This window comes from Diadema antillarum, unplaced genomic scaffold (genome assembly GCF_040938485.1).
Source record: "Diadema antillarum isolate AM-2024a unplaced genomic scaffold, OU_Dant_1.0 scf00000029, whole genome shotgun sequence".
NCBI classification, from domain to species: Eukaryota; Metazoa; Echinodermata; class Echinoidea; order Diadematoida; family Diadematidae; genus Diadema; species Diadema antillarum.
The window spans coordinates 3,037,226-3,063,695 of NW_027270918.1; the positions used below are offsets into that span (position 1 = coordinate 3,037,226).

General features: G+C 39.1%; 1 protein-coding gene across 1 annotated transcript; it reads left to right on the forward strand.

Moving 5' to 3' along the window:
* The first annotated feature begins 2,343 nt into the window (after positions 1 to 2,343).
* LOC139739626 (nuclear RNA export factor 1-like) lies at positions 2,344 to 26,470 on the forward strand. The gene is made up of 19 exons (XM_071650239.1): positions 2,344 to 2,416; positions 5,874 to 6,336; positions 7,121 to 7,295; positions 7,881 to 7,964; positions 9,097 to 9,201; positions 10,316 to 10,460; positions 13,879 to 13,964; positions 14,579 to 14,686; positions 15,473 to 15,582; positions 19,186 to 19,222; positions 20,014 to 20,138; positions 21,079 to 21,139; positions 21,565 to 21,682; positions 22,113 to 22,228; positions 22,783 to 22,825; positions 23,439 to 23,569; positions 24,599 to 24,762; positions 25,636 to 25,696; positions 26,429 to 26,470. The coding sequence occupies exons 1-19, from the start codon at positions 2,344 to 2,346 to the stop codon at positions 26,468 to 26,470; spliced, it is 2,247 nt and encodes a 748-aa protein (XP_071506340.1).

The window sequence follows — 26,470 nt, forward strand, 5'->3', positions numbered from 1 at the left end:
ATTGTACAGGCGGACAGTGATGACATTACTAGATCCTCTGGATGAACAGGTTGTTAAAAATATAGTGTTGTCGTGATCTCGCAAAAAAAAGGCAATTTTACTATAACCGAGCGTACTCAAATTAACGAACATAGAATCCTGTAACATGCTGTTCTTTCCACCAGTCGGTCCTGAGATGTGAACACAATGCATTCTAACACCTGGAATGCACTCTGCACGCTAGGGTTAGTATCAGTTATTACTATATCGGCAGGTCTCATGGACGCTTTCTTATGTCTGGAAAAGTAAGTTGTTTATTTTATTATGCATGATTGTATATAAATGTATGTGTAAAATATGAATATGTTCGTAAATTTTTCTATTTTTTGCTGTTACGCAGCTTTGGTATGAGCAATGGTGTCAACTTTTTATTCACCGTTTTGCTACCAACCCTTCTGTTCGTTTGTTTGCGGTTAACCAATCATGGTTGATCAATCTATATTAAAAAAATAGAATCTGAAGTATTTTTTGACATTTCATTACATGTGGAGTTGTTGCAAGCAATATTTAATATGGTGCACCTGTCTGGTGTAATATCACACTTTTTCTGCATTCCGAATACAAAGTCAATGAGCCAATAATGATATATTATTATCAACAGGTGACGTATAGTAAAACAGCGACTGTGGTTTTATTTGATTCTCAGACAAAAGATATACAAAAGGTGATGAGCCGTGCTATAGCGTCTTTGAGGAACCAAGATAGGTTATATTGGGATTGGTAACGAAAAAGAGTCTAATATTATGATGATAATATCGTTTGCTTAGTCATTTTAGAGTGGTATGCTGTAGATAGCAAAGACTTTATAAATGAACTAAGAAAGATACTGGAATTATATACACGTATTATATATAATTACATGTATATTTATGTATTATATATATTATATAATATATGATTACATATACAGGTGTAACACGCATAACAAAATTTTGACTCCCGAACGTAACTGTATACTGTAGGTCCATTTGTTATTAATATTGATAGCATCTTGGCTATGAGAGAGTTAATGTGAAAAGACGAGAAGAGAAATATTCTTCATTCTCTGATAATGATAAAGATGATGACTATTCCAAATCAGCGGAACGTGAAAACCAGCAAATTGTATATCAGAACCCTATTCCCATTAAACAGGCGTATAGCATGGTAATATATACATGCACATAATTTTTATAAGAAATTTAGAAAACAAGATCTATAGTTGGAGTGGTTGAAAATATTAAGACCATCGCATCGAATTCCTGAGAGAAATATAAATGATGACAACAAACACACGCAAACACAAAGATGGAGATGAATAAAAGTAATGGTCTAAAATCTGGGAAAAATGAAAAAGGAACAATCCTTTTAATTGCACCACCATGCAGATGAGGAGACACCTCCCTGGCATCACCAAACTTCTGTTGAAGCGAAATGTTGACTTGCAATGGTCGAATGTCGATTTTTTTCCCCCTGCTAACTGAGGCCGAAGTGGCTTGGTACGGGAATGGAACCCATCCAAAGAGATTATAACACAAGAGGGCGTAGTCCAGTGGGGAGGCAGCCGCGCGAGGTAGCTGCCATTTCCCGTTGTGGGAGCCGCCATTGCACGGATCCTGGCAGCGCACTGTTTAATGCGCTCGACTTGAATATTCGGCGCAGTGACCTTGCGTTGCTTTATTGTGACGTCACAATGGTCATCTTTAAGCGTCATAATGGTGCTGAGGTTGTTTGATTTTATGGCTTGAGTGGGAATGTACGCGAAACAAACGTCATAATGCTCAAGTACTGTCTAGTCTACACCCAAGTTCCCACTCTTTATTTTGCGAACAACAAAAAAGTCTGGACTCTACCAAATGGTTCAAATGATGTGATACCATCGTGGAAACTAATATTCAAACAATTAACGACATTGTGATTCTGAAAATGAAAATGTGTAATGAAGAATAAGAATCATTCCAGATATGATATGAGAAGATATGACTTGAACGTAGACTTAGATCCAGTGCCAGGAGCTGAGTGTGCGCTCCCTCTTCAATTTTGGACGCACTATTTGTACGCACGCGTATGGCGACTACTTACTCTATAGGTATAATCTCTTTGAACCCATCCAATCTCCATGCACGGCGGCTTCACTACGTACAAAATACGTATACACTAGCATTACACTCTCTGGGCGCGAAGCATTCTTTACGCTGCATTTACGTAGCATAGCGAAGCGGCGGCCGCGTACTATACACGGAACACCAGCAAGTCCTTTCGTTGTGCTGAACGCCGGCTTGTTCTGATTTTTGTCGCGTTAAAGATCGAGAAGAAGTCGCCATAATGGCAAATTATGGCAATCGTTATGGCGATTTCAAAGTAACCACAACTAAAGGAGGTGGTAGGAGTTATTACGGTAAGTACGAGGCCAGTTGAGGTTGTTTCTTGCTCTAACGTTAGACAACAGTTTGAGTTAGTTTCGTCAGTGTTCATCGTGTTCATGAGCCCAATAAGACATGCAGCAGACTATCGCTTATGACATTGGGTCATTGCATTGGTAGGCCCTACTGCTTCCGAATCCTGCGCAATGCACTGAAACTAAAATATTTCACAGGAGGCTAAAATTTAGTTAGAGGTCCAGAGTCTAACGTTATACATATTAAGGTGTTTGATGGTTCATGTCAACTTAGGAATTACATCAGCAAAAGTCCAGCATGCATTTCGTTTATTCGAAGACGAAGATACACCACAGTTCAGTTTAAATCTACTCTAAATTTAACCTAACTTAATTTAATAATTTGGTTGGGCAGTGCAGTGCCAGTGGATATTTTTTTTTTTTTTTTTTTTTAGACATGTCTTCCAATCCAAACTGATCCAAGTTATGTAGACCGCACGAACAAAGTTACCATTTTGACTTTTTCATGCCGTAGTTCCAGCTACACACAACCTTGTCGCTGTATATTTAACGTCTAACTGTTAAAAACGTAACACAAGTTTCACGACAGGCTTCACCCCACATCTGGTCAGGCCTCATGTTGACTAGCTGTTCAATTTCACGTGGGATCGGGTCTTCTACTTTTTTTATTTAGTTTTGGTTTAGTTTATTTTGCACCAAGCATTAAAAATATACGGCGCATACAATCAAACATGAATTTACAAAATGAGATACAAAAAGAGAAAAATTCATAGGACAGGTCTAACGTTACAGCATATTAGATCTACAACAATACAATTAGTATAGAAATAATGTGGCGGTTTGACTGCTGCATACAATCAAAGACAATGCCATTGATGGGGGAAGCAGCAAGAAAGGAAAAAGCCCTTGTGATAGCTGACCCATGTACTGTAATACCTTTGTCAGAGAAGGGGAAAAAAATGTCAGAACCAGTTGTAGCTGGCGTAGAAGGTACTAACTACTAGAATAGAATTGTCTAACTTTATACCCTATTAGGCTATTGGACAACAAATAAATAATGTCAGAATTTACACAATCCATGTCATCCAACCCATAATACGACCTTTTTGGTTGTCTTAGTAGATGTTGGCATTAAATTCTATGTAATTGTAAAGCTAACGTTAAATATGATCATGAAATGAAATTCATGGTCGGTTTCCTTTGTGTGTGCCTATTAAAACTACGTCCCACTCTTGAAAACGCCAAAATTGTCAAACAAAACAAAGTAAATAAATATCAGACAGCCGCTTAGGCTGGCTATATTTTTGTAACCATGTAGATCTATGTACTGACTACACTGTCTACAGTACAAGTTAATTCTAGATATCTTGAATTCCACTCAACCATATAAAATTGTACCAAAATCTCAGAAAATCATAGCTTATTTCCAATCACTCATGTAGGCCTACATTATTGAATCAAATCAGTTGATCGAAAGTGTTGATATCGATGATGACTTTCATGTTGTCGCTCAAAAGAACTCACTATTATCGAGCGACTGTGTGTAGGCTGCCTGCACAATCTGAAACTGAACTCTGAAATTTGCAATCTGCTCAGAGTAATGGAGGGAGTTTTTGCCACTTAAGTATTTTTACAGATTTTGGTATAAAAGAGATAACAGAACCAAAATGATGAATGCACAAATTATGAGAGCATACAATGTACAATCCCTTAATATACAAATAGTGAATGGTCACGAGTGCAATGTCATAAGATTTCGCACGAGGTGAAAGATAGAGGCGCTCTATTCAACGAGGCAAAGCCGAGTTGAATAGTGCGCCTCATCTTTCACCGAGTGCGAAATCTGGTTCCATTGCACGAGTAAAGACCGTACACTATTTGTTTTATACAACACCTGGAACGTCAACGGATTTGGTACTCACTTATTCTTGAATTTAGCAGATAAATGGCAACCATTTTCCGTGAAAGACGAATGAGTAACCTCACAGTCGCAGTCACCTTGTATGTACATGTGTACTTACGTACGTACGTATGCGAAACAAAGTTGTTTACAAAAATGAGTGACAAAAGTACGCGCTTGTAAGCGCGCTTGTAATTGTTAAGTGTGCGCGGCACATGTTTGTTTATTGTGACATCAGAGCGCGTGCAATAGAACATTTTGGTCGAAACAAAATTGCATGCTGAGACAGCCAGAGCGTGAAATAGAACCTTTCACTAAATGTCACATGATGGGCAATCGACCAACCGAATAGCTACATTCTAAATAGGTGTTGTATAATACTGTAAAAGTGGATATTTTCGCGCGGTTAATTTTTCGCGCTTGGCTGGGTGAGAAGAGTTTCGCGTGTTTTTAATTCCGCGGAATCAAGACATCATGCACAGGAACATATGGCAAGCAAAAATATTCCCATGCTTTTATTTTCGCGCTAGTTTCTGATTGCGCGAAATGCGCGAAAATTTCAACACCGCGAAAATTTCCACTTTTACAATAGTGAATGGTCACGAGTGCGATGGTACAAGATTTTGCACGAGGTGAAAGATAGAGGCGCTCTATTCTACAAGGCAAAGCCAATTTGAATAGTGCGCCTCATCTTTCACCGAGTGCAAAATCTGGTTCCATTGCATGAGTAAAGACCATACACTTTTGTTTTATACAACACCTCAATTGTCAACAGATTTGATACTTACAGATTCTTGAATTTAACACAGAAATGGCAACCATTTTCCGTGAAAGACGAATGAGTAGCCTCAGTCCTCACAGTCGCAGTCACCGTATATGTACATGTACATGACATTGTTTACGTACGGACATATGCGAAATGAACTACTAGTAGTTGTTAACAAAAATGAGTGACAAAAGTACGCTTGTAATTGTTGAGTGCGCGCGGCACATGTTTGTTTATTGTGACATCAGAGGGCGTGCAATGGAACATTTTGTTCAAACCAAAATTGCACGCTGAGACAGCCAGAGCGTGCAATAGAACCTGTCACTAAATGTCACATGACGGGCAATCGACCAATTGAATAGCTACATTCTAAATAGCCATAGGTGTTGTATAACATAAATAAACTATACTGAACCCAAGGTAATATATTACCATGGCAACAGGGAGAAATGTGACAAGCTTCTTTGGAGGGAGTTTTCGGCCACTGTTGGGCAGTTTTTAAGCTGCTGTATAGTGTAAGATAAATTGCCTTTCGTTGTGACTGTAATATGGCTATATTTGTTATAAAAGTTTGTGTATTTACAATCAATATTCCTCTCTTTCCTAATTCATCTAAGAATTTCTTTTTTTCCTGCAAATCTTTTCTGTAATGCTGTTTTTTCTCCTACAAGTACACATATACAATGTACGATACTGTAATGTGTCTTTTTGAAATGAGCAGTTTTTAGCAGACTAAGTGGACTCCACATCTAATCATGTCATCTCTCTTTCTCCTCCAATTTACTTTTAAGGACATGATGATCGTTCAAGAGGACCTCCAGAAGGGCATTGGCGTGGAGGGGGTAGGGGAGGGGGGTATGACAGGGGGCGTGGCAGGAGTGATCGAAATGATAGGGGCTACAACAATGACAGATACAACAACGACAGGTATAATGAGCGAGGAGGCGGAGGCTACAACAGAGGGAGGGGTAGAGGGAGAGGAGATTATGGAGGAGGAGGAGGAGGAATGAGTGGTGGCAGCATGGACAGATCTGGAGGTGGTGGTGGTGGTGGTGGCGGTGGTGGAGGTGGCAAGTGGAAAGGAGGTGGCGGCCGGAGGAAAATGCGGAAGAGAGGAGGAGGGGGTGGCAGCAGCGGTGGTGGTGGAAGAGATGGAGGGTATGACGATAACAACGGACCGACACCACGCTCGAGACTGGATGATGATGATGTCTCCATGGAGGACAGCGAAGACACCAAGTCAAATTCGAGATTGTGAGTAGGAACTTAGGCTCTTCCTTCTTTGTCCATGATAATTTGACATGAGCTGGTTTGCACAGAATACACTCTCTCTCCCCTTTAACTACAGAATGTCTAAACTCAATAAAACTTTCATACTTGCCAACTTCGTGAGCAACAGCAAAATGCTTTCAAAATGTTGCCAATTCGTATGTGCTTATGATCAGTAGAGCAAGTTGACAGAAATTTGAAATAAGATTTAAGACAAGATGTACACTGTATTATAGCAGATATGGGTATTTGTGTGACAAAGTCCAAATAATTGCTGTGGACTGCAAAAAAGCGCCTCCTAAAGTAATTACAAATTCTGGAAAGTAGTGTGGTGTTTGCTCATTTGCAGCATTTATTGTTTGGGTCTAGTGTGAGTTTATGGAGAGGATTGAATAATTATATTCTTAATTTGATGCAGACGTTATTATGTGCTATGGTACAGTACATCAATGCTGTACACTGGCACTGGTCTGATGGTTCCTGACCAGTAAAAATCACTGTCAGACCAGTTACTTTTTCAGAAATGGACCAGTAAAACATGGAAAAACTGGGTACCTATCGGTCCAACAGACAGGTCGGACCAGTAGAAAAAATGGGTTAGTGTGCAGCCCTGGCTACATGTATGTTGTTTGGCACATAATAGTTAATCCTTGGTACTGGTGACGTTCAGTGTGACAGAAATTTAGGACTAAATCAATTAATGAATTAAATGAATTAAGTTTTCTGAGCTGTTACGACACATCTATGTTTCATGTCTGCATAAAACCAGTAACCCCTATGGAGGTGGCAGACCAAAGCATGACAGCAGAAGATCGCACAGTGACAAGGGTGGCCGAGGAGGTGGCGGCTCTGGGTCCATGTCCAGACTGGGCGTTCCCCTGAGAGGGGGCCGACATTCCGGCAGAGGGCCACGCTCCGATGAGGAAACCTGGTGTAAAATCACTGTGAGTATATGTGAAGAGTTTGAGTGCAAAATGACTCAACTCCATTCTTGTCAATTTGAGATACATGTATTTGTGATTGAACCTGCTAAAAAGTGAAGAAAAGAATGAGGCAATAAGGGATATGTTGAATCATAACTCCATGAATATTCCTTGTCATGCGGCAAGTGATGTATCATTAGAAAGGTTTTATTTTGCTCTATCTGATGATTACCTTACTTTGAAACGTTTAAAATGGCGCTGTTTTAACCTGTTTTGCTATCACATTGTTTGTAAGAATGGACCTGCAAACTTGTGGCATGTGAAAAACATGAAGGCATATAGACAGTCATTCATACTATTTACTGCATTTGATCTCTGGTTTATTACCAGTTGGATGGAAATTGAGAAACTCCACCTACCGCCCACTATAAAACTTGATTTAAGTGGAATTGTTTGGCTTGCATTAATGGCATTTAAAGTTCTGTTAGAATGTCGACATTGTGTGATAATGATGATATCTTTCCATTTTGCCATTGTTCATGTTGACAGCATTGTTATGATTGCTAATTGTCACAATTTTTCTCATGCATTGCTGTGGTGCAACAGATCCCCTATGGCAAGAAGAGTGATAAAGAGTGGCTTCTTACATCCATCAAAAACATCTGCTCAGTCCCATTCATTCCCCTTGAGGTAAGTTTGAAAGGAGAAGTTTTAGTACAGGGAATGTATGAAAATGGATAATGGAGCCTGCCCTTTAGATAAGTAGGTAACCCAATTGGACCATTCGAATCAAGGGAATTAAAACACGAAAAGATATTCTCATTCCAGTTGATCTTGTGTGTTTGTCTTTCTGATTAAGTCAATTTTATCATGGATCAAAAGAAATGTATTACCGCAGGAGGCAGAGCTTATGTACAGTGCACTCCCGTTATAACGAAATGCTCGGGACCGGCAGTTTTCTTTCGTTATAACGAAATTTGTTATAACCGAACAAATACAATACATAACGAAAACAAGGAAACCACGTAATTCTGTTTGCTGAATACTCATCATACACTGGAAAGCTATGTGAAATGTGATGGGATAACTGTATTACAATAATAAACACAAGTTCCCCTCAGAAACTGTGCGTGACACAAGGAGCGAACACACAGTGATGTGAAGCGTTCACCCATGCAGAAACCCTATGATTAATGCTTGGTCCGCTACATATTTTTGAAAGCAATTCACATTTCGTTATAATGGAGCACATTTCTTTTGTTTTTCTTTGTCTGTGGCGCTCGGAAAAGACTTCGTTATAACGGAAATTTCGCTATAACCGTGTTCGTTATAAGCGAATTTTGCACCATAGATTTTAATGGTGATAATTTTGGGACCAGAAGATTTACTTCGTTATAACGAAATTTCGTTATGACCGTGTTCGTTGTAACGGGAGTGCACTGTACAAATTTAATCCAAATTTACAAAGCGCTATAACATCAGGCATTTCCAAACAAGTTTGTCAATTTTCATTTATCATGTTGTAGCTTTTGTATTGGATTTTTCAGATAATTTTGTCACACTCTGACCTAGTGAAGTCAATTTATTGCTCTTACATGATGAAAATAGGAGCCATTTATTCTATCATACCACATAAGTGTCATACAGATTATCTATAAGTTTCACTTCTCTAATTAGATTCATCACTATAAATGCTGTTTATCCTACTGCTGCTGCTACTAGAAGTTGTGCTATTCATTCCATTTATAGCGGTTGAGGTTATTGTTCAGATGCATATTATGTAATGTTTGTCTCCTCATAACTGTCCCATGTCTACATCTAGTTTTCCTACGATCAACAAAGTGCAGTGTTCTACGTGGATGACCTAGCAACTGGTGCAGCTCTGAAAGATGCCAGCCATAGAATAACAACACCAACAGGTTACAAGGTATCTTTCATGTTTGTTTGCTTGCAGAAGTTTCTCTGCTAACCCCTTTTAATGTCATGCATTTGGATGGTCTGTATCTAGTCAAGCTTGGTTTCCAATCAGACGTAAAGATGTAAACTTCTTGCTCTTGATGAACTACTGATAATCTTTGTACTGCTTTGAAACCAGATTTTCATGAGCTTTAGCATATGCATGTATTACCACATAAAGAGTCTTTAGGGATAGTGTTGGGCCATGGGGTCTAAGTTCAAAGGTCAAAGGTCAAGTAAAAATACTATTCAAACATTTCACCCGTTTCTCCATATCTTGGAAATACGGTACCTTGTGTTGCCTTGATGAAAATATATATGCATGTAATGCCTTACAGTGATACTCTTGAGAATTTTAGTGTCATGGATCAAAGGTCAAGGGTCAAAGGTCAAGTGATATTTAAAAAAAAAATCTATCTAATGCTGATATCACACTATTTTCTCCACACCTTGAAACTTATTCAGTGCATACCCTTCATCAAATTAGGTTTATACATGTATTACTGCACAATGATTCTGTGAGGAAAGACTTGGGCAAATGGGGTCAAAGCTTAAATGATACTGCTAAAACATTGGGCATTTTCAACATGTTTTGAAAATATCTGAAATTGTTGTCATGAAAATTGGATATTACCAGGTAGTGATTATTTGAAAAAAGATGTTGGTCATGGGGTCAAAGGGCAAGGGTCAGAGGTCAAATGACAATACTCAAATTTCAGAATACTTGCTCTCAGAAACAATTTAGCCATCCAAAAGAAATCTGGTTCAAATTCAAAGTTCATGTAATTCAAATTTTTTACCAAGCCTATGAAACTGTCATCTTAACAGACTTACACTGTATGGGTGGATAATGTGATACAGCTGATTCATATCAGTCGCCATAGCAACATTTCTAGTTTGCTTTACCATTAAATGCTAACAAGGTATAGACAAGGTTATGATAAAATACAATTGTAAATATGAATAAAAGTTAAATGACATTCCTGTCATCCCCAGAATATACATGAAGAAAATCTTAGAGTAGTGAGATATGATGTGTAGAATGAAGCAGTTGATTTTTTTTTCTGTCTCTCTCTTCTTCACAGGTCATCATTCAGTCAAAGCCATGCAAGCCTCACTTCAAGACGATCCTTGACGAGAAAGAGCTGACTCTTCTGAAAGAAATCATGAGTCGGCGCTATGACCCTTCCTCCAAGTCCTTAGATTTGAGCAACCTCACCAACGATGGAGGTGAGATTGCGGAAATATTTTAAAAGAAATAGTTAACAAGATAACTGGAGCTTTAGATATAACAAACTGGTTTTACATTCCTGCATGTCATTTATAGAATCTGTGTCTGCCCTTTGCTGTTTGCGCAATGTTGATAGTTGCCACCAAAATGTTCGTCCCATACCAATAGTCCATTGACTCTCATTCTATGTCTTGTGTGCAAATCAGTGCAATATATTCATATGAAAGTCTTACTTAATGCACATTTGCTACAAAATTCCAGACATTATTTGTTTTTCACAATGTGTTGCGAGTGATGTCCAGATTATGACTTTCGTCTTGGTAGTCACAAAATATGAAATTAAATGACTGCCCAGTGCTCTGTAGATATACATTTGGAAAATTCTTTTGTCTTGTCATTAACAAACCATTAAATCCAGTGTGTGAAACTTGCTCCTTTAATGTTTCAATTATTAAACTTGTAAAACGTTTTTATGTTAATATGTAATTCTAATTCTGATAGAAGAGTAATGCTGCCGCCAGGTCCACTAGAATTGATGATGCAAGTCCAACTAAAAAAAAAGAAAGGTGCATGAGTATAATTAAACTTTTTTTTTTAGCACGAAGGTAGTGAGTAAGCCACTGTCCTCTTAAAGGGAATGTACAGTACTGGTTCAGGTGGGGATTCATGTTTGCACATTCCTAATTGAGATAATGAGAAACCTTTTATAAAACATGAAAGAGCATGTAATTTTAAGAAGGATTTAACATTTATTTGATGAAAATTGGTTTTCAAATGGCTGAGATATCCAAAAAAGTGATAATAATAAAAGGCGTCAGGCCACAACTTTATTAGAATCTCTTTGTTTCACCTTGTTTTTGGATATCTCAGCCATTTCAAAACCAATTTTCGTCAAATAAACTTTTGATACCCCATGGAATTGCATGCTCTTTGACATCTCATAGAGTGGTTTCTGAATATCGTGCAAAACGTTAAAAGCTAAATCCGCACGTCAACCAGAACTGTACACACCCTTTAAAGTGGTGAAGCTGAAAATACATAACTGCTGGTCAGATCCATAGAATGCACAGGCCGTTATCAAAATATGTGACCTTGCACCACAAAACAAACAAAAAGTCGCCAGACATGAATTTTTAGTTAAGACCATATTCTGAAAGAGCAGACTTTAAGCTTTAAAATGATGTATAACTCAAATCAACTGGACTCTCCTAACCTATCTAAATATTGGAAAGAAAGCACAAACTCAGGAAAAGTGTGAACTGAGAAAAGAGGATCTGAAGTACAGTGTCTATTCAAGCACTTAATCTTTACCAAACAGTGCTGGCTGTGTGATGAATGGGACAAAAAACAGGAAGTAAACCACCAGAGTAACAACAATGAAGGGATTATCACATCAAACTGAAATTAAGCATGCCTCATTAACACATTCTGTTCATAATTAATGCCAATTTTCAAAGCAGTAGCACTATCCTTTCAAAAGTTATTAGAGTTGAAAGTGAAGAGTGTGTACAAGGTTTTTCAGAAATGAAAAAGGGACTCTAAAGACACACCTAATCACACTATTCTACCAAAAATGTTCAAGATAAACTGCTAAAAAACACACTTTCCCGCCCGTTTTATGATACCAAATTTTAGCATAATGTAAAAGAAGATCTGCTCTCTCAGAAAATATGAAAAAGTAAAGATCGGCTAGGTTGACTCATTTCACTTATTTTCAGTCCTCACGCAAAATCAGTGTGTGCGACTTTATGTTCGTTTTGTGATGCACGGTCACATATAATATAAGAGAATGCTTATGCTTATGAGTACGTCTGTATTGTATCTCTGTAATTCCAGTAATGTGTATGATTTCTTTTTATGCCTCCGCCACGAAGTGGTGCCGGAGGCATTATGTTTTCGGGTTGTCCGTCCGTCCGTACGTACGTCCGTACGTCTGTACGTCCGTACGTCCGTCCGTCCGCTTTCGTTTACGCGATAACTTGAGTAATATTCACTGGAATTTTACCAAACTTGGTCCAAGTGTGAAGTATGATGGGGCAATTATTTGATGAGATTTTGGGTGAAATCGGCTAAAGGTCAAAGGTCAAAGGTCAAGGTCAAATCATGAAATTGTATCCGTTTACGCGATAACTCAAGACTGGATAGAGCAAATTTCACCAAACTTTGTTGGAGGATGATGTATGATGGGACAATTACGTGATTAGTTTTTCAGTGAAATCGGACAGAGGTCAAAGGTCAAAGATCAAGGTCAAATCCTAAAATTTATCTGTTTATGTGATGACTCAAAACTGGATGAAGCAGCTTTCACCAAACTTGGTCCAAGGATGATGTATGATGGGACAATTAGTTAAGTAGATTTTAGTGACATTGGCAAGAGGTCAAAGGTCAAAAGGTCAAGGTCAAATGCTACAAATGTTGCAATTTCCCCCATATCTATGCAATGCCCAAAGGTATTTTCTTGATACTTGGTGCGAACATGAACTACTGCGTGAAGATTCTCCAGAGAGAGTTTCATGTCATAAGGTCAAAGGTTAGGTGAAAATGTTGCAATATCACTTTTCTCGTAAATGGTTCAATGTATCTTCATGGAACTTGGTACATACGCATGTACTGACTGGCAGGGATTATCTAGGGAATATAGGGGTCAGCGGTCAATAGTCAGGGGGTCAAAGGTCGAGGTCATCTCAAAATTTTACTATTTCCTTCATATACTAGTATATGCAATGCTTGCATTATTAGTTTCAAAACTTAATACATGCATTACCTAATGGAGATTCTCTGGGAAATTTTCAGCCAGAAGGTCAAAGGTCAAAGGTCAGGTTTCAATGCCCCCCCCCCCCAAAAAAAAAAAAAAAAAAAAAAATCCATTTTGTACCATCATTACACTCTTTCTTTATACCTTGGAAATTACTCAATGCATAAACTTATAAAAAGATCTGTCAAAATTCAAGTAAAAATTCTCAATTCCCCAAATATGTGTACCTGCACTCTTAGAAAATTAAAGCAAACCCAGTTCAAGACATTTCTGACAAACCTGTCATTTCAATATTTTGCCAGTTATGTGAAACTGTCATGGATCACACATTGTGAAGACATTGTACTATACGCCTATTGGGAGAATCATGCATTATGGCGGAGGCATCAGTCGCCATAGCGACATTTCTAGTTTACTGTTACTCTCTGTATTGTATGCTCAATCTGTATCATTATGAAAGTCGAGTGAAAAGGAAGGGACTAGTGTGGGGTTTGAATCCACGTCACCTACTGCTTACTGGTTAGCAGTGTATGATACAGATTCAAATCCCAGGCTAGTTGTTGACACTCACAAACACGCAGTTGACATCTTAGCTGTTATGCAAGTTTGTCTCCATGTATTAAAGCTGTGATTTCTTTTTCTTGAATCTTGCTGTGATGCAGACTTGAAAGGAAAGCTGGTGATTATAGTGGACAGGCCCAGCCACTTTGACACAATCTTGAAGATAATGAGTGAAAACATTCCAGAGGTAAGGTTGAATTCAAGCATAATCAAGTGTCAATGCCATGCACTTTCATCACAATCCTGAATTTGACAAATGAAAATAAGTGAGTGTTGAGTGGAAGTTATATTTGCTCCTTAGAAATTAGGCGAGATGCAAAATGTAAATTTGAAAACAAGAACAAATCCTGTCCATGGTAGTAACTTATCAAAATTCAAACTTTATCTTATGGAGAGAAATGAAGAAATCAAATTTTGTTCTGCAGGGTAGTTAATGCATGAACAGGGTTGATCAACAGGTTCTATATTTGCTCCTGCGACAACTGCTCCCATGAAATGTCTGCACGCTAAGCCAAACATAAATTCTACCCACAAACATCACCCTAACGGTAATCCTAATCCTCACATCAAACTAAATGCAAAACCCTATCACAACCCTAAGTCCCTGGAGAGAATAACGCTGGAGCTGTTGACGCAGGAGCAAATGTTGTGTCACCTGATTAACCAAATATGCTTGAGACGTCTTAGCAAGACTGTTACATTTACAAAAGCATATTGAGGGCTGACCCCAGTTCTTGTTCACATCACATTAGTAATGCCTCACCCTTTGACCCCTATCATTTTCTCCCTACTGTCCTGCAGATGACCACCCTCCATCTAGATGCCAACAGACTCTACAGCCTGAGGAACATGAAGGATCTACCCCTGAAGATGCCCAACATATCCACTCTTGTTCTGGCCAGGAACCAGGTAGGCAATCATCAATTCACAATGTGGCCAAATAATTTGCAGATTACCACCATGCCTGGCCGACAAGTAGTTATAAACATAGTAGTAGATAACATATTATCTTTCAAAGTTTGGCCTCTCAGACGTGGTAGTACATCTGGTTACAGATTCTGCTCAACTCTTACATTGTTTAGAGGTGCATTCAAGGCAGAGTTTAAGAGAAGTCGTAATCAATTGATCTTGCCTCGTTAACATCTGCTTTCCTTCTTCCATCCCCATGGCCTTTCCTCTTTTTGATATTTTTCTCAATGTCTGACTGTCAGTCTGTCTCTGTTTCTCTGTCTCGTCGTCTGTCTGTCTGTCTGTCTGTCTGTCTCTTCTCTCTCTCTCTCTTCCCCCTCTTCTCTTCCATCTCTCGGTCTACCCGTGCGTCGGTCTCCCCCTCCTCCCCCTTTTCTTTCTCTCTCTGTTCCCTCTTTCAGTCTGTCTAGCCCTGGTAGGGCTTGACACTAAATTTTTTCTCTGGTTGCCCGTTTGGGCCACTAAAATCTTAAAATTTGAAATTTTGGTAGCCCCCAATAGAAATGTTTTGGTCCCAAATGATAGAAAACATAACAATCAATTTTGATTCTTAGTTACCTGATCAAGTCACCGAAAGATATCCTTTTTTCGAAATTTGGTAGCCCTACATAAGTTTTTGGTCCCAGGCCACTACTAATGTGAAGTCCCACTGTCCATGTGTGTTGAAACTCACCCGTTTCTTTTCTTTTTTTGTTGTTGCTCCTGTACATTGCTTGGTTGGCCCAGCTGAAGTCTGTGGCCGAGCTGGACCACCTGAAGGGGCTGAAGCTGAAGGAACTGAACCTGGACGGGAACCCACTGTGCGACCACTTCCAGGAGCAGAGTCTCTACATCAGGTATGGTCCGGTGGGGCTGGGTGGTGAGATGGAGCCGTGGTGTAAGTGGACTGGTGGTGGCTGATGAGCAAACTCACAGACGAAACAAAAACACAAACCCGCTAGGTCCCAGTGCGGGGCTGCTACCAGAAACAAGAGTTCTGCCACTGACATACTGGCCAGTGGTTTGAGCAGGACCACTGGGTCAGTAGGCAGGGCTCATCGGGAGAATCGTCCCTGTTTGGAAGACGTGACGTATCGTCCCAGGCAGTAATCGATTGGTGATTGGTCACAATTGAAAGATGAAAGGGTAGTTTTGCCCTGACTGTTGGTCAGTCTTACTTTGTGGAGAAAGTGTAGGAAGGTTGCATGGTATCAAAAGGATCATATCTCAGTGGGAGGGAAACTTGATATGTGTGTATGGGTCATTTCGTAGTCACAACGTTGCTATATCTCACAGTCTTTTCTTCATTCTTCAGCTGTCAAGAATGTTGTTTGTGTTCCATTTCTTGCACTGTTGTAGACTTTTAAAAAGATATGTTCACCCAAAAATTAGCACCTACTTTTTCTTTGCTGGTTTCCTGCTTTCCCTACTTGCATGGCATATTTTGAAGTATTTTTCCTTTGTGACACAGTCTCAGCGGAAGGACAAGAAAGGACAAGATGATGATGTACCTTGGTATAGATCCATGGTATCACACGCAGCTCTATGTATCTTAGAATGAAATCTTAATCATGATACGATATCAAACGATGGTATCCAACAGCAGCTTTTATATTTGGACTAAGGAGATACCGATAAAAACCTGAATCGAGTCGCGTAAGTACTTGTCTTTGCAAAGATACTTGAAAGTTGGCCAGGATATGTTCACCTTCTCTGAGAAAAACCTGAAAAGATATGTATGACGCAAGTCAGGGTAAGTAGGATTAGCAGCAGTTTTCAATGTCATGTCTTTACAGAATGAAGAGGCGTTTGATATGAGTCAAAAGATCAGTTCCTTGAAGATGAGACCCTAGTTACATTTCATTTTATTTGTGCAGTAGCCCAGTATGGAACCTCACAAAAATGCCCTAAACAAAGATAGCAGGCTTCCCTCTCCTCCCCCCCCCCCCCACCCACAATAATGTAGGGAAGGCAGTAGTGTATGATTTTGTGGTGTCAGAAGATACTGTAAGGTGGTAGATAGCTGAGGAATCTTTTTGTTGGGATATCTCAAAAAGAGCAGCCTTGCGTTTCTTTATTATTTGTTAAGGGTAAATTGGATTAGGCTTGCTGTGACGTGTTTAATGTGTCATTTGGTGATGCAATGTTGAATGATGTCTGCGCCCATTGAATGAACCTTTCCTGTGTCCCATGCTTTTCTCTTTTTTTTTTTCATTCTTCAAATGTATCCCATCCTATTCTTTCTTTCTCACCCCCTCCCCCTTTTCCTGGCTTGTGAAAATGTGAAGAGAACAGCAGCTAGAAAATCTTTGTTTCCAGACAATACTGCAGAGCTCCATAACAAAAACAAGGCAAGATTGGATGTGCCGTTTCTAAGATAATCATCAATATCTAAAACTTGTGAGCTTTCCTTCCTAATATATGTTCTCTGTGCTCACTGTCTAGGACTGTGCAAAGAAAATAGATTTGCAGCATTAGATACCCATTCAAACTCCATATTTGAATGGCATTCTATCATTCATTGTGCAGATTAAAAAAAAATAATAAAATAAGGGAAAAAAGATACAGTCAGTTTTCTGTCAACTGACATGAGTTCTGGACTGGAGGGAATGACGAAATTGGACATGCATTAACACAAAGCCAGAAAAGTTGGAGGTATCCTATAATGAATTGTACAGGCTAGTTGCCTGAGATACCGCTGTGTTTTGAAGTAAAAGATGCACACAAAAGCGAAAAGCTTGTACATCCCAAAGAGAGAGGAGGAGTAAGGTTTACAAGACACCCATAACTTTCGGGTACGTCGCATGTTTCTACCTCACGACAAGGAGTAGTACTCTAAACAAGTCCCCCAACTGGCCGCAGCTCTCTGCTGTCTTCATCAGCACTGCCCTCATCCCATCGCCATGGCAACCTCCAGTCAACATCCCAGAAGTACCACTGTTCATGGCATGGTGCCAGCTCCACTACTGTACGGCAGGCAGTAGGACCCGACTGTTCAGGGAGGTCGATGACGGGTAAGATCCCCATTGCAAGGGGGCAACCTATGACAGACACTCGAACGGGGTCCTGCTGCCACGGAACGATTTCTGATATGGTATCGACCGGTCGTGATCACAGGGAGGTTCTCCTCCATGGTAAAAGTTCACCCTCGTTGCCACAGATCTCCGAGCAGCCAGAGGCATCCAGGAGCAAGACTGAAGATATCTTTTCAGCCCACACCAAGTTTTAACAAGAAACTCATGAATCTGTTATTCATGGCAAGCAACATAGTGTGCCTTCAAATGATGTAACATGTCAAGCTGTAATGTCGCCCCCTCAAAAAAAAAGTGATAAGTGAGGGGTGAATGACATGTCATCTCTCCAAGTCGAAGAAACATGATCACTGACAGCAAAATGTGACTGATATTTAGCCTCCAAAGAGGCAATGAAAAACAGAAGAGAAGTTTTGGAAGATATAGTTTGACACAAATGACGAATGGGAATCTAATGCTGCCATCACTTTCATGGCGTCACCTGTGTACCCAATACTGCACCTCCACCCCCACCTCCCACCCCCACCTCTCACCCCTTTTAGCATTGTTCCCCTCTTTTACATAGTCCCTCATTTCTTACTCTTTGGAGCACTTCATCTCTGTAGTGTGCATGTGTGTGTTTTTCTGTTTTTATGTGTGTGTTTGTTTGTGTGTTTGCATGTCTGTTTGTCTGTTGTGTGTTTCAGTCTTCCTTGTTATAGAAAGACTCTACAGAAAAAAAAAAAGATGTATCTATTATGCCAATGGGCAAGGCCTTCCTGTTTTTCTCATTAACCAGCCTACTACTTCATGGTTGTAGGAGTCTAAATTCTGCCAGTTAATGTCTTGAGTATGGGTGACAGCAGTGTTTGACACAGGTAAGAGAATGAGGAAGCACATCCCTTAGGGCTTTTAGGTGGAATGATGACAGGATGATAGCAGTTTTGATAGCTGATAATTTCCTTCGTGGATGCTACTCAGTGGTAGTGGTATTTTACTCTCTATCACCTTCAATTGGCTCTCCAGGGATATGTTGAGACAGCAATCAGTTACTCATGTCGTGTTTGTTTCTTCTTTCCTGAAGCATCTAGCATTATTTCCATGGGTCTTGTTGGTTCTATTTTAATAGAATATGGCCCAGAAGGTGATAATGTCACCCTTCATTCCACCCGTGTGTCTTCATCTTGACGGGTACTTCCTCTCCCGATTGCTCAAAGTGTTTCACTTCACCAGAAAAGAAAAGAAAACAAGAATAGTTGACCATATCTTAGTGTCTTCATGTTTGTTAGTTGACAACTGCTCCTATCATTTTGGTACAGAGATACAGTTACTGCTAGATTTTTTTATCACAAACATTCAGAGATGTGATGTGCAGTTTTTTTTTTTGTTTTTTTTTTTTAGTTGAGGGTTTTCTCACACACACTGACGCAAAATGTACTTCTCTTTCAGCGCTGTTCGATCCCGCTTTCCCAAAGTCGAAATCCTGGTAAGTTGAACTGGTGTGGTTTCCAAAACTTATTGTGATTCCTCGACACTGTTAGTTGCAATGAGACAGGGCTGCAAATTAGTTGACCCCCGCTGTTGGTCTTGGATGACCAGAAAAAAAAAAAAATTGGCAGTTAGTTTGGGTCAATCTACTTTCTGTGGTTGCCAGGATACACAGCAATACTAATGTAGTAGTGAATGAAGAAAGTTTTGATCATGACGCTTGTTTGTAGGTTGTATGATTACACTGATATGTTGTGCAATGTGCTCTAAAAGCTGGGGTCATGATGTATCAAATATAGCATTACTTTTGCTATGTAGGATTGTGTTATCATGATCCTATGAATTGAAACTTCAATTCAATTTCACCCCCATTACAAAATTGTCATTTATTATAATTACAAATATTTTGTTGTTTGTCTGTGACCAAGTGTCAGCATTCATCTTAACTGCAAAATCCAAAAATGTCTGCAGCAGTAGGAAGTTATATGTGTTGTGTACACTTCTTGTCTCCCTTTTCTACATGATCCCATCAGTGTATAAACATCTACAACAAGAAGACTTAGCATGTTGTAGTGATGCTTATTTTTCATAAATTACAAATTTTATTTGAACATCTGTGGATCACCACCCCTGGATACTGGTTGTCTGTTGATGCTTCACTCATAGACAAGTTTGCTTCAACTGATGAGGATACTGAATAAGCAGAATATCTATTGCTTACATAAAAGTGTGTGCGTAACATATAGCTGATGATGCAGATGTGTAGTAAGGTTTTCTCTTGTTTCTCAGGATGGTCACCAGCTCCCTCCCCCGATAAATTTCGGACTTGAGGTCGAAACAGTTTTGCCCACCTCACGACCCAACTTCTTTGCCAACGACCAGATCAAAGGGATACTAGTTCCTTTTCTTGAGAAGTGAGTTCTTTTTCCTTTTGCAGAGTAATCTGGCAGTAGGATATGTTTTGTTTGGTGTATCCCCCCCCCCCCATGAGTTTGCTTTTGTAGTTAGTTTATGTTAATTGGTTTGGAGAAAAATAATAGTTTTCTCTATGGCACCACTCTCTTAAAGGCATAATTTACCATTTGCAGATGAAACAAAAACCCAGCAGTAGTGCTTTAAAATAGTTCTAAAATGTGAGTTAGGGATAGAAACAACCACTGTAAAAAAAAAAATAAAAAAAAAAAAAATAATAATAATTTAATCGGTAAAGTCGATGTTAAGTATTGTTAAATATACAAAATGTGAACAATAGTTATAATAAAAATGCTTCAAGATTAAACCGTCTACAGTTACGGTTTAATGAGAACAATACGGATATCTCCATATATTTTAGGCTTTATCGCGAAAATTTTATATGATAGGATGTCTTGTGTTACAACAGACCAACACATATATGCATTAAATGTCATATCTTGAAAATGTTTTAAATCACTGTTTCCAAAGGTAAACAGGACCTTTGATATAGCGAGCTAATTTCAGGAACACATGGTACTGAGATTTTGTCAGAACAAAAGAATTTTAAAGGCAAAACAGTCATTATTTTGTTCACTTGTTATGTCCATTGCAATGAGATTGAAAGAGCAGTGAGAGAGATCAAGTCTCTTGAGTATTCCTAAAGAGATGCAGAGAAAATATTCCCAAACAGGATGCAGGACTTTCGCTTATGTACTATCTCACTCTTGACGAGATTGATCGTATTCTGCCTTCCCTGTTGCGTCAGAAAAGGGAACGAAAAAGAATTACGGGTTTCTACTGTCATATTCCAAATCCCCCACAAACAGAAATGGTGCCGTGTATTGCATGTTGGGAGAGTGTGAATTAACCCATATGTATTGCATTCTCTCTGCCTCACAGGTACTTCAAGGTGTATGACTCCGACGATAGGCAGCCACTGCTTAATGTCTACCATGATCAGGTTTGTTTGAGTCATTTGAATTTCTTCCTTGGTGTGTCACATAACAGCTTGGCAGCTTTTGTTATGACAGCTGTTGCTATGATACATATCTGTGAGTATGCTCTCCACAAAAGCATTTTCCCCAGGGAAAAGAGTAATTTGGACTTTGAACAGAAGAGGCAAACTGCATAGCAACAAAAATTCAATTGTAATTTGACAAGTAGTTACATACCTGGTAGTTGTGACCAATAGCATGTCTGTGAATCATCTACGATAACTCCCTCTTGTGCCAGTGAAAATGGCCCAGTGGTCATGTGATAATGACACAGCTTGGGTAAGATTTGTTGCATGCTAGACTTTGGAAATCACTAAATTGGGTTTCTATGCAGAAACAAGTCTTTTCGTTGTCTAATCCAAGTGTGTTTCTTCTCTGGTTTATCTTCAAGGCATGCTTCTCCATCTGTGTGCCGCTCTCTACGGATGGAGGAGGCGGGCCGAGGACTCGGCTCAGCCGCTACATCAGCAACAACCAGAGCCGCAATCTCCTAGTGGCCAAGGATCCATGTGAGTGGAGTTGGCAAACCTTGGCCCAGTGCAGTTCTTTCAATGTCTTGAATTTGAAAACAAAACAAAACAAAACAAAACAGCAAAATACAAAATAAAACAACAGAACAAACAAAAACAAACACAGTTTAAGAAGTCAGCCCTCCGTATGTCAAAAGACATTTTTTTAATTATTATTATTATTAACAGTTAACTGCGATAGTACTGAATATTTTCACCACAGACCCTGTCTCTGCAATCTCCTTATCAATATTTCAAAACTTTACGCACTGCAGAGATGATGTGTGCAGGAATAGTGGACACATTAGTCCACTAATAGATGTAAATGTTGTTGTCATTAAAGTGAATGCAGTTGGATGTTATTGCCTCTAGCTTTCACATACGAGCTCTGGTGGTTACTGTACTGTCTTGCTCTGTATTTGTCCTACAGCTCAGCGCAACAAGCTTATCAAGCAGAAGAAGGTCCCCATCGTGGCCTACCTCCATGATCTGCCAGCCACCCAGCACGATCTCAACTCTTTGCGGATAGACGTATCCATGGCAGTGGTGAGAATGGCTCCTCATGTGTTGATTCCTTTCTTCATTTCATGTGTTTGTGTTTTGAGAGCAGATGTGTATATATGCTGCCTGCTGGTGCTTTGTCAGGAGCAAATAATACGAAAGTGCCACGAAACAGAATGAGTAATGAGTGCATGCTCTGTGTTTGAATGCTTCCTGCGCTGCATTTTGATATCAGATATTTCTGTAGAATGACTGGTCTCTTCTGATTGGGTGAAGATTGTGTCGTTAAATGCTTCGTTTAGCCCAACCTATTAGGATGCATGTTTAATGAGGCTAAGTTTGGTAGGAGATAGGGAGGTTGCGAGAAATGTTATCACCACTGGTTACCATCTCTCCATCAACAAATGAAAATGCACAAGCAAACGAAGCTGGAAATTATGAACTTTCCTGTGGCATTTGACTTCGATAACCTTCTTTTCATCCTCCTGCCTTTCTCCCCTGTTTTCAATTAACGGTAAACTGAAAGATAAACATGAATATTCATCACTGCCATCATACATATTTATGACATTCTTGACATTCTCTTGTGTCCCCCACAGGGATCTCTTCTCAGCTTCACAGTGAGCGGTGCAGTCAAAGAAGGTAAAAATAAAAAGATAAAAATGGCTTTGGATGGTATTCCTTGAACAGATGCTAATCTGACTATTTCATGTTTAATAATGTGGTCTACCATGCTTTGTACATTTGTAATGCTTTCATTAAGTCCAAAAATGAGTACAACACTTACAGCTCTGCGTATTGATGTGATGCTAAGTTTTAGAGAAATGAATTGATTATACAATGTCGTCAACTTTCATACAAATGTGGACAGATTAATGAGAGATAATGTAAATGATGTTTTAAGGAAACAAAGCGTGGAAATTGTGCTTATGCTCTCCTAACCACATGGTCAGCAAACAAGGGGATAATTTCTCAGGTTTTTAAGGAGACTACAAATATTTGTGCTAAAAATACGCCTGAAGTCGGATTGCAATATGAAATGATTTGTGTGTGTGTTGCTTAACCAGATGAAAAAATAATGACACTCTACTCTATCTCTCTCACATATACACACCCACAAATTTCCTATACTCGGCTGTTGGGTTTTGTACTAAGTGTAGGGATTTCATAATCCAGTGGGGGAAGAGTATACCACATGAGGGTGCTAGGCATTAGTTGTTAATGAGAAACACCATTGTCCTTCTCTGCTTTGCAGTCACAAGTAAAGGAGGCAATGAAGTTGTGTATGCCTTCAGCCGCGTGTTCCTGGCGTCGCACCACCCGACCAATGGCCTCTGCCTGATCAATGACCAGCTCATCCTACGGCCAGCCACGAACCAGCAGAAGGTATGTCAGGGTTAAAGAAGAATGCCTGAAATATTTTCGGTCTAAAATGATTTTAATCATTTATATGTTATGCCCAGGCAACTAACTTAACCTGCAGAGCATTTTTTTCACTGGCATTCAGTAATGCATCCAAATGCTCTAGTTATAGATGAGTAAGCCCTTTCTGGTGTAGCAATGTGCCTCAGTCTAACAGGGAGTTTGAGGTGACATAATGGGGATTAAGGGAATGTTATGATGGACTCGTTCAAAAAATATGTTGGCACAACCATTCAAGTTTCTGACAATTTACCCAAAGTGTATTTGGTCAGATCAGATTGAGAGAATATACATAGTGCAGGTCCTGTTGGAGACAACTCTAAGACAGTTGATTGAAATGCTGGTGCAGAAAATGTTGAAAAAACTGAAATTCTGTTAGCTTACTTAAACAAGTGTTGAAGAATTCCAAGGAAATTGAACAGCAGTAATGTGTAAAATCATAGTCCTGCTAGAATTTCTGGTGAAGAGGATAAAGTAACACCAATGTGTTCTATATACTGTCAATACATTGTGTTGATCAAAATTTCTATTCATGCATGGAAAAGTTGCAAAATATGCTGATAGGTGAATGGAGCCGAGAGGAATACAAGTAGAAACCATGACAATTGGGATACATCTTTCATAGAGCCAAAGATTTGCCCTAATTTATTTGTGTAATGGCATGGCTACCCAATGATATAACATTGCCATGAAAACGTATGGCATGAGTGTCTCTTCTTTGTTCTTCATCCACACTAAGCAAATACTGATATGACATTAAAACTCACGATTTACTTTTCTCAAATATGATTCAGGAAAACATGTCACTTTGCCTTCAGAATGGGTTCTTGACTATACATTAGGGTATTCTCTGGTCTGTAGAGGTTCGCGGCCTGCTATTTCTGGTCTTTGCACATTATTGAAGAAAGAATTTAAATGAAGAATGCAGCAGAATTGACAGTTTTTGAAGAGATTAAGAGTAATTCTTGTATTTTGGTCTACTGATTTGAACAGGCCTCGTTTGCCAGCCCAGGTCCCACCCCATCCACAAGCCCGGTCAACGTACCCCAGGGGAATGTGACGATAACCTCCGCCGTGCAGGGGCTCACCCCACCCCAACAGGAGATGCTGTCTGCGTTTATGGGCCAGTCTGGCATGAATGCTGAATGGTCCATCAAGTGAGTTTGCGTTTCCCCACCATTCCTGGGGGCTCTTTCATAAAGCTATTCGTAAAGTTACGAACAACTTACGAGCGACGGGTGATCAGTTGCGATGTGCTATACTTACTAGAATTTTAATAATTCACCACAAGAACTGATCACCAGTTGCTCGTAAGTCGTTCATAACTTTACGAACAGCTTTGTGAAACACCCCCCTGGGGGCTGTTTCACAAAGAATTCAAGTCAATCTTCGAAGCTGAGATGAACGTAAAATTATGGCATGCTGTTTGTGACTTCAATTGTATCCTAACTTCCAAATGAAAATGACAATTTTGGAAACTTTTTCATGCAGCCATTAATTTAGAAAGTGAAATGAGTGACAAAGGAATATGTCTCAAAATTTTGATAACAATTTGAGTGGATTCTGAAAACATTCAATAAAACTGAACAGGGAAATCAGTGATATACCATGATTTTAAGTTGATCTTAACTTTTAAAATTGGTTTAAATTCTTTGTAAAACATCCCTTGGCCCTCTCTTCATTCGACATGTTGATTTGGGATTGCGATCCGATGCTAAGAGCATTCAGAAACATTACCGATGATCAAGCATGTATGTTGTTCCGTCTTTCACTGTTATCAAAGCAAAACATACCTCTTCAATTATATGAGTAGAGCAGGATTTCCTCAGATGGGAAGAAGAACTGAAGTGGAAATAAGTGATATGTTAGCTTGTTAATGAGGAGTTTATGAACAGTTTCATGTGAAGTAACAAAAAGCTATAAAAGTCTCCTTTTTTATTGTATTGACTTGAGTGACTTGTCGACTGATGCAATGTTGACTTAAGTAAGGCAGGTGTATTGTATGATGGTTTACTCATTGTTGTTAACAGATGTCTCTCAGAATGCAAGTGGAATTACGAAGAATCAGCGAAGATCTTCACAGATTTACAGGTAATACTATAATACTTTTTTTTATATTGTATGTTTAAGTGTGCATTGTTATGAAGACACTGGTAAAGAAAGGATTTTTTTTTCAATTTTTAGAAAGAGGAAATTGGAAATAATCTTTGGAATAGTATAATTTGAATGAAAAAACAAACAAACAACAAAATAACAAGGGGAAATAACCATGGCTGGAAACCACTTTTGACATGTTACTTTGTTCACATTATGTAGTCTGAGAAGAATATGCCGAATATATCTTGTAAAGTAACATTGCAGTGAGGAACCTCACAGTTCCTAACTGTTCATGATGAACTGGGCATCGTAAAACTGTAAAAGTGGAAATGTTCGTGGTGTGGAAATTTTTGTGCATTCCTCGCAATCAGAAACTAGCGCAAAAATAAATGCATGTGAATATTTTTGCTTGCCATATGTTCCCATGATTATTGTCTTGATTCCATGGAATTAAAAATGCCTGAAATTCCCCATACCAGGCGAAGAGCAAAAAATTACTCATGCAAAAATGGCCACTTTTACTGTACCACCTGAGGTACTGGAGCAAAATCTGAGAAGAGAATATGAGACCATATTTATTCATTTTGAAGATGGTTCTGAGTTCTAGGTTCTGGACATACCTTTTATTGTGTGTATGAATGCTATGTGAAATGTAATGTTCATTCTATTTTCTGTGTAACTTGTTGTTTTTTGCTTATTTATTTTTTTTACTCAATCTTTGTGCAGAGTCGAGGACAGATACCGGCAGAAGCCTTCAAGCAAAACTAG